Source organism: Anolis carolinensis, unplaced genomic scaffold, assembly GCF_035594765.1.
Source record: "Anolis carolinensis isolate JA03-04 unplaced genomic scaffold, rAnoCar3.1.pri scaffold_15, whole genome shotgun sequence".
Classification (NCBI taxonomy): domain Eukaryota; kingdom Metazoa; phylum Chordata; class Lepidosauria; order Squamata; family Dactyloidae; genus Anolis; species Anolis carolinensis.
The window spans coordinates 1,094,608-1,103,429 of NW_026943826.1; the positions used below are offsets into that span (position 1 = coordinate 1,094,608).

The 8,822-nt window shown below is 51.1% G+C and overlaps 1 protein-coding gene across 3 annotated transcripts in view; it reads right to left on the reverse strand.

Moving 5' to 3' along the window:
• Positions 1 to 8,326, reverse strand: part of fam131c (family with sequence similarity 131 member C) — a 14,048-nt gene extending 5,722 nt beyond the window's left edge. Inside the window, exons 1-4 of one of the 3 annotated variants that reach the window (XM_062965576.1) lie at positions 8,081 to 8,326; positions 3,687 to 3,763; positions 2,347 to 2,473; positions 197 to 379 (exon numbers count right to left, since the gene is read on the reverse strand). In XM_062965576.1, coding sequence (XP_062821646.1) covers positions 197 to 379; positions 2,347 to 2,473; positions 3,687 to 3,763; positions 8,081 to 8,102 — 409 coding nt within the window. In that variant the 5' untranslated portion in view covers positions 8,103 to 8,326. Of the gene's footprint in view, positions 1 to 196; positions 380 to 2,346; positions 2,474 to 3,686; positions 3,764 to 3,933; positions 4,144 to 8,080 lie in introns of those variants that run through there. The other 2 variants (XM_062965577.1, XM_062965575.1) reach the window with 2 other exon arrangements.
• Between the last annotated feature and the right edge of the window lie 496 nt (positions 8,327 to 8,822).

Genomic DNA, 8,822 nt, shown 5'->3' on the forward strand with positions numbered 1-8,822 from the left:
GAACAGTTACTGAACCAGTCACATGGTCTGCAGCCCCTCCCACTGCCTCACGTACATAGAAAACTGCAAACCAAAGAAGACCTACACTTTAGGGAATAAAGGACACATTATAAACAGAGAAAACATTGGATAGAGGAGGCTTGAGATGGTTGCTATCTCCAACAGAGAACCACTCCTTCAAGATGCCCAGACTCACCAGCAGCGAAGCGGGCCTCCTTGAGCTCATCGCTCAGGTCTGCGTAGAGCTCCTCGTCTGTCAGGGGGGCTTCCCTTTCCACCCGGGGGGCACTCCACCCCTTCCACTCGATGAGGTGGGCCACGCGGCCCTGGGCCATGGCGGTGGGCTTGGTGATGTGGTCCTTGATGGTCTGGACGAGGCCTGGGAGGAGTTTTTTTTTTTTGTAAAAAACTTTGTGTAATCTTTAAAGATAGAACTTTGGATCATTGCTTCCTAAACTCTAAATTCTTTACAGACATATCACACTTCACACTCTGCTTGCTGTGAGCTGCATGCTCAACCATAAGTATCCAAAAGGGTCGGGCTTTAGCACAGCTGCTAATCACCAGCAGCAATAGATCTTTACCAACTGACAGGCTGGCAGTTCGAGCCTGGGTCGGGGTGAGCACCCGACCTTCAGCCCAGCTCATTGTCCACCTAAGCAGTTCGAAAACACACGTGATTAGTGCCACATGGCACTTCACACTCTGCTTGTTGTGAGCTGAATGCTCAACCATAAGGATCCAAAAGGGTCAGGCTTTAGCACAGCTGGTTAATCACCAGCAGCAATAGATCTTTACCAACTGAAAGGTTGGCAGTTTGAGCCCGGGTCGGGGTGAGCACCTGACCTTCAGCCCAGCTCATTGTCCACCTAAGCAGTTCGAAAACACCAGTGATTAGTGCCACATGGCACTTCACACTCTGCTTGTTGTGAGCTGAATGCTCAACCATAAGGATCCAAAAAGGTCAGGCTTTAGCACAGCTGGTTAATCACCAGCAGCAATAGATCTTTACCAACTGAAAGGTTGGCAGTTCGAGCCCGGGTCGGGGTGAGCACCTGACCTTCAGCCCAGCTCATTGTCCACCTAAGCAGTTCGAAAACACACGTGATTAGTGCCACATGGCACTTCACACTCTGCTTGCTGTGAGCTTCATGCTCAACCATTAGTATCCAAAAGGATCAGGCTTTAGCACAGCTGGCTAATTACCAGCAGCAATAGATCTTTACCAACTGAAAGGTTGGCAGTTCGAGCCCGGGTTGGGGTGAGCACCCGACCTTCAGCCCAGATCATTGTCCACCTAAGCAGTTCGAAAACACCAGTGATTAGTGCCACATGGCACTTCACACTCTGCTTGTTGTGAGCTGAATGCTCAACTATAAGTATCCAAAAGGCTAATCACCAGCAGCAATAAATCTTTACCAACGGAAAGGTTGGCAGTTTGAGCCGGGTCAGGGTGAGCACTCGACCTTCAGCCCAGCCCATTGTCCACCTAAGCAGTTCGAAAACACCAGTGATTAGTGCCACATGGCACTTCACACTCTGCTTGTTGTGAGCTGCATGCTCAACCATAAGTATCCAAAAGGGCCAGGCTTAGCACAGCTAGCTAATCATTAGCAGCAATAGATCTTTACCAACTGAAAGGCTGGCAGTTCAAGCCCGGGTCGGGGTGAGCACCCGACCTTCAGCCTAGATCATTGTCCACCTAAGCAGTTCGAAAACACCAGTGATTAGTGCCACATGGCACTTCACACTCTGCTTGTTGTGAGCTGCATGCTCCACCATAAGTATCCAAAAGGGTCGGGCTTTAGCACAGCTGGATAATTGTTGGGAATCTATGAGCGGTTAGACTTAAAAAAAAATAACCCTCTTTCGGGGGTGATTCTTCAAAAATACAGCAGAGTGGCAGAACCACGATTCATAAGCAGCAGAAACTTACATGTGGTGAGGTTGGAGATGCCTTTGTTTCTTAGGATGGCAAAGGATTGCAAAGTCTCCTTAAAATTTATTGAGGTAAAACAGAATCCATTGTGGATAGAAAAAGTTCTTAGAGCTAACTAGCTCTCTAAGCTAGCATCTAAGGAAGGTAAGCAGGCAAAAATAACAAATATCTAAATAGCTACATTTTGCCAGGAGAGTGGGCAAAATGTGTCCTTCTTAGGTAGAAGCTGAATGCTCAACCGTAAGTATCTTGTTTTAATATTTTGGCTGCTCTGCTGTATTTTTGGGTAGTTTTCCCTAACAGAAAGATCCTAACAAGCCCTGCCCCAGAATAAAATACACAACCAGCCTCCTGTGACAGAGGAGTCAGGCAGCAGAGCAGACAGCCGGGAGTTGGCATGTACCTACCCACCAGGGAAGAAGTCGCCAGAGCCGTCACATTATAGCCGTGGCCCGAGGAGGAGGAGGTGGAGGAGGCGAGGTTGGGGCCGGAGAGAGTACCGCTGCTGCCGCCCTCCAAGGCCTGGAGGCGCTTCTAAGGGGAGGAAATGGAGAGAGGGCTCAAGAGGTCCCGCTTTTGTGTTCTCTGCTTAGGACAGTGGTTCTCAACCTGTGGGTCCCCAGAAATCTGTCAGGGCCGGGCTTAACAAGCTGCAGAAAATCAAGCCCGGGTTGGGTTGAGCACCCGCCTTCAGCCCCAGCTCCCTGCCCACCTAGCAGATCGCAAACAGAAACGTGAGTAGATAAATAGGTACCGCTTTGAGCAGGAAGGTAATAAGGACATGCCAACGATCGACTGGGGGGATGTCTAAGGCGGACACAGTTCCTCGGCATGGAAGGTGGAGTGCCAGATGGCCAGTTTACCAGCTTTTAGGATAATAATAATATTAATAACTAGCTGTGCCCGGTCACGTATTGCTATGGCTTATAGGAATCCTTTGTTGGCCAGGTGGAATAGCAGTGAACAGCCTTGCAGTCTCAAAGCCTGGCTGTTTTCTTCTTATGGGAATCCTTTTTTGGTGAGCTAGAATACAATGGAATAGGCTTGCTGCTAATCCAGTTCAAAGCAGATACTGTGGGCCGGGCTGTGGCACAGGCTGGCGAGTAGCCCGCTGCAATAAATCACTCTGACCATAAGCCACAGCAACACGTGGCCGGGCACAGCTAGTTATTAATATTATTATTATCCTAAAAGCTGGTAAACTGGCCGGCTGTCACTCCACCTTCCATGCCGAGGAACTGTGTCCTCCTTAGACATCCTCCCAATCATCATCATCATCATCATCATCATCATCATCATCATTTAATTACTTATTAATCGCCTTCCATCCACGATGCTCTAGGTGATTTACAAGATAAAATTGTAAAGGATAAAAATACATACATACAAATATTGATAAAATTAACATAGATTAATTTTGTCATGTTGTCATGTCCTTATTACCTCCCTGCTCAAAGCGGTACCTATTTATCTACTCACGTTTCTGTTTTTGATCTGTTAGGTGGGCAGGGAGCTGGGGCTGAAGGTGGGTGCTCAACCCGACCCGGGCTTGATTTTCTGCAGCTTGTTAAGCCCGGCCCGGACAGATTTCTGGGAGCTGTCGGGCAAAACATGTGGGGACCCACCCACAGGTTGAGAACCATTCAGGGCAATGAAGGGGTGCACTGCTCCCCCCCCCAAAGGAACGGAGTGGGTCCCGGCCCCACCAGGACGCCTCACATCCACCCCACGTCCCTTTTCCACGGACCTTGTGGGGGCTTTCTTCCTGAGGGGCCGAGGAAGGGGGGTCCGGGGGCTGCTCCTTATGGGCGATGGTGAAGAAGTCTGTGAGAAGAGAAGAAGGAGAGAAGAGCACGCCTCAGTTGCAGTGGTCCTGCGCTGGACCCAAGCTCCTCCGCCTGCCCGTTCTTCTGAGCTGCAAGAGACCCTTCCCCGAGGAGCAGAACAGCCACCGGGTCCCCAACAGATATCTCAGGAGGCTTCCATTCACACACGTGCATGGTGACCCAGACACCCCGTCATCCCGTCATCCCGTCCGGCCACCTGCGGCCAGGGGCGCCATCATCGTCTCCCTCCTTCCTTGGAGATCAACAGGGTGGTGCTCCACCCCGGACACCACTCAGCCCCCTCCACCCGGCCGGCCGGCCGGCATTTCTCCTTCCTCGACTTTCCCGACAGCCCAGGAGAGAAAGGCTGGGCTCAAGGTCACCCTGGGGCTCCCCCGGAATGAACGTGGGCCCCACGGAAACCCCTCCCCAATACACACAGGACCCTCGCCCCCTCCTTCCTCCTCCCTCCACCGCCCAGGAAGGGTGGCCCTTGAAGGAAGGAAGGAAGGAAGGGAGGGAGGGAGGGAGGAAAAGAGGAAGAAGGGAAGGAAGGAAAGAAGAAAAGAAGGAAGGAAGGAAGGAAGGAAGGAAGGAAGGACAGAAGGCAAGGAGGAAGGAAGGAAGGAAGGAAAGAAGGAAGAAAAGAAGGAAAGGAGGAAGGAAGGAAGGAAGGAAGGAAGGAAGGAAGGAAGGAAGGAAGGAAGGGAGGGAGGGAGGGAGGGAGGGAGGGAGGGAGGAAGGAAGGAAGGAAGAGAGGGATGGAGGAAGGAAGGGAGGGAAGAGGGGAGGAAGGAAGGAAGGGAAAGGGAAGGGAGGGAGGGAGGGAGGAAAAGAGGAAGAAGGGAAGGAAGGAAAGAAGAAAAGAAAGAAGGAAGGAAGGAAGGAAGGAAGGAAGGAAGGAAGGAAGGAAAGGAAAGGGAGGAAAGGAAGGAAAGAAGGAAGGAAGGAAGGAAGGAAGGAAGGAAGGAAGGAAGGAAGGAAGGAAGGAAAGACAGAAGAGGAAGAAGGGAAGGAAAGAAAGGAAAGGTAGAAGGAAGGAAGGCCAGAAGATAAGGGGAAGGAGGGAAGGAAGGAAGGAAAGGAAAGGGAGGAAAGGGAGGAAAGAAGGAAGGAAGGAAGGAAGGGAGGGAGGAAGGAAGGGAGGAAGGAAGGGAGGGAGGGAGGAAAAGAGGAAGAAGGGAAGGAAGGAAAGAAGAAAAGAAGGAAGGAAGGAAGGACAGAAGGCAAGGGGAAGGAGGGAAGGAAGGAAAGGAAAGGGAGGAAGGAAGGAAGGAAGTGAGGGAGGAAGGACAGAAGACAAGGGGAAGGAGGGAAGGAAAGGAAAGGGAGGAAGAAAGCGAGTGAGGGAGGGAAGAAAGACAAGAGGAAGAAGGGAAGGGAAGAAAGGAAAGGTAGAAGCAAGGAAGGCTAGAAGATAAGGGGAAGGAGGGAAGGAAGGAAGGAAAGGAAAGGGAGGAAAGGAAGGAAAGAAGGAAGGAAGGAAGGAAGGAAGGAAGGAAGGAAGGAAGGAAGGAAGGAAAGACAGAAGAGGAAGAAGGGAAGGAAAGAAAGGAAAGGTAGAAGGAAGGAAGGCCAGAAGATAAGGGGAAGGAGGGAAGGAAGGAAGGAAAGGAAAGGGAGGAAAGGAAGGAAAGAAGGAAGGAAGGAAGGAAGGAAGGAAGGAAGGAAGGAAGGAAGGAAGGAAGGAAGGAAGGAAAGACAGAAGAGGAAGAAGGGAAGGAAAGAAAGGAAAGGTAGAAGGAAGGAAGGCCAGAAGATAAGGGGAAGGAGGGAAGGAAGGAAGGAAAGGAAAGGGAGGAAAGGAAGGAAGGAAGGAAGGAAGGAAGGAAGGAAGGAAGGAAGGAAGGAAGGAAGGAAAGACAGAAGAGGAAGAAGGGAAGGAAAGAAAGGAAAGGTAGAAGGAAGGAAGGCCAGAAAATAAGGGGAAGGAGGGAAGGAAGGAAAGGAAAGGGAGGAAAGAAGGAAGGGAGGGAAAGGAAGGTAGAAGGAAGGAAGGTAGAAGGAAGGAAGGACAGAGGATAAGGGGAAGGAGGGAAGGAAGGAAGGAAAGGAAAGGGAGGAAAGGGAGGAAAGAAGGAAGGAAGGAAGGAAGGAAGGAAGGGAGGGAGGGAGGGAGGGAGGGAGGAAAAGAGGAAGAAGGGAAGGAAGGAAAGAAGAAAAGAAGGAAGGAAGGAAGGAAGGACAGAAGGCAAGGGGAAGGAGGGAAGGAAGGAAAGGAAAGGGAGGAAGAAAGCGAGTGAGGGAGGGAAGAAAGACAAGAGGAAGAAGGGAAGGAAAGAAAGGAAAGGTAGAAGCAAGGAAGGCTAGAAGATAAGGGGAAGGAGGGAAGGAAGGAAGGAAAGGAAAGGGAGGAAAGGGAGGAAAGGAAGGAAAGAAGGAAGGAAGGAAGGAAGGAAGGAAGGAAGGAAGGAAGGAAGGAAGGACAGAGGATAAGGGAAGGAGGGAAGGAAGGAAGGAAGGAAAGGGAGGAAAGGGAGGAAAGGAAGGAAAGAAGGAAGGAAGGAAGGAAGGAAGGAAGGAAGGAAGGAAGGAAAGACAGAAGAGGAAGAAGGGAAGGAAAGAAAGGAAAGGTAGAAGGAAGGAAGGCCAGAAAATAAGGGGAAGGAGGGAAGGAAGGAAGGAAAGGGAGGAAGAAGGAAGGGAGGGAAAGGAAGGTAGAAGGGAAGGAAGGACAGAGGATAAGGGGAAGGAGGGAAGGAAGGAAGGAAAGGAAAGGGAGGAAAGGGAGGAAAGAAGGAAGGAAGGAAGGAAGGAAGGGAGGGAGGGAGGGAGGAAAAGAGGAAGGAAGGGAAGGAAGGAAGAAGAAAAGAAGGAAGGAAGGAAGGAAGGACAGAAGGCAAGGGGAAGGAGGGAAGGAAGGAAAGGAAAGGGAGGAAGAAAGAGAGTGAGGGAGGGAACAAAGACAAGAGGAAGAAGGGAAGGAAAGAAAGGAAAGGTAGAAGCAAGGAAGGCTAGAAGATAAGGGGAAGGAGGGAAGGAAGGAAGGAAAGGAAAGGGAGGAAAGGAAGGAAAGAAGGAAGGAAGGAAGGAAGGAAGGAAGGAAGGAAGGAAGGAAGGAAGGAAGGAAGGACAGAGGATAAGGGGAAGGAGGGAAGGAAGGAAGGAAAGGAAAGGGAGGAAAGGGAGGAAAGGAAGGAAAGAAGGAAGGAAGGAAGGAAGGAAGGAAGGAAGGAAGGAAGGAAGGAAGGAAGGAAGGAAAGACAGAAGAGGAAGAAGGAAGGAAAGAAAGGAAAGGTAGAAGGAAGGAAGGCCAGAAATAAGGGGAAGGAGGGAAGGAAGGAAGGAAAGGGAGGAAAGGGAGGAAAGAAGGAAGGAAGGAAGGAAGGAGGAAGGAAGGAAGGAAGAAGGAAGGAAGGAAGGAAAGACAGAAGAGGAAGAAGGGAAGGAAAGAAAGGAAAGGTAGAAGGAAGGAAGGCAGAAAAATAAGGGGAAGGAGGGGAAGGAAGGAAAGGAAAGGGAGGAAAGAAGGAAGGGAGGGAAAGGAAGTAGAAGGAAGGAAGGACAGAGGATAAGGGGAAGGAGGGAAGGAAGGAAGGAAAGGAAAGGGAGGAAAGGGAGGAAAGAAGGAAGGAAGGAAGGAAGGGTGGGAGGAAGGAAGGGAGGAAGGAAGGGAGGGATGGAGGAAGGGAGGGAGGGAGGGAGGAAAAGAGGAAGAAGGGAAGGAAGGAAAGAAGAAAAGAAGGAAGGAAGGAAGGAAGGACAGAAGGCAAGGGGAAGGAGGGAAGGAAGGAAAGGAAAGGGAGGAAGGAAGGAAGGAAGTGAGGGAGGAAGGACAGAAGACAAGGGGAAGGAGGGAAGGAAAGGAAAGGAAAGTGAGGGAAGGTAGAAGGAAGGAAGGACAGAAGATAGGGGGAAGGAAGGAAAGGGAGGAAGGAAGGAAAGGCAAGGCAGGAAAGGGAAGGGAAGGAGGAAGGATGGATGAAAGACAGAAGATAGGGTGTAGAAGGAAAGGGAAGAAGGAAGGAAAGGCATAGAAAGGAAGGGAGGAAGGAAGGAAGGAAGGAAAGACAGAAGATAAGGGAAGAAGGGAAGGAAGGGAGGAAGGAAAAGAAAAGTCAAGGAAAGGAAAGGCATGGAAAGGAGAAAAAAGGCAAGGAAGGGAAGGGGAAGCAAAAGAGGAAGGAAGAATGGAAAGAGAAGGTAAGGGGAAGAAGAGAAGGAAGGAAGGAAGGAAGGAAGGGAAGGAAGGAAGGAAGGAAGGAAGGAAGGAAGGCAGGCAAGGCAGGAAAAGGCAAGGCAGGGGAGGGAGGCCGACCTGCGATTTCTCCTGCGAAGGGGAGGGGGAGGGAGGGGAGGGGGGAGGGGGGCTCACCTTTGGTGACGCAAAGGCCCATGTCCGGCGGGGGAGGGAGGAGGGGGAGGGGCGGGCATGGGGACCCCCAGGATCCCGCAGGAGGAGGGGGGGAGGAAAGGAGAGGAAGCCCCCCGCCGCTCCCGCTCCAGACAAGACGAAAACACGCGTCAGGAGGAGGAGGGGGAGGAGGAGGAGGAGGAGAGGCGCTGCCCAGAAGCCCCGCCCGGAAGGAGAGCCCCCGAGAGGCGAGGGAAGGCGGGGCCGGGAAGCAGCCCACCTGGCCCTGGCCCCGCCCCCTCCCCGCCCCGCCTTGGCCCCGCCCCCAGGAGGCGCCCCCATTTCAGTCTCCTTAAACGATATTGATCTGTAAAGTCCTTTTTCATAACAGTCTAGTTCCAAAGGACTCAAGCCTCAACTGTCTTCTTAATCCTAATACTGGCTTCTGTACTCTAACAGACTCAAGCCTCAACTGCCATTCTAACTCTTAACTGGTTTCTGTATTCTAACAGACTCAAGCCTCAATTTTTCATTCTAACTCCTCACACTGGCTGCTGTACTTTAACAGACTCAAGCCTCAACTGTCTTCTTAATCCTAATACTGGCTTCTGTACTCTAACAGACTCAAGTCTCAACTGCCATTCTAACTCTTAACTGGTTTCTGTATTCTAACAGACTCAAGCCTCAACTGTCATTCTAACTCCTAACACTGTCTGCAATGCTCTAACAGACTTAAGCCTCAACTGTCTTCTAAATCCTAACA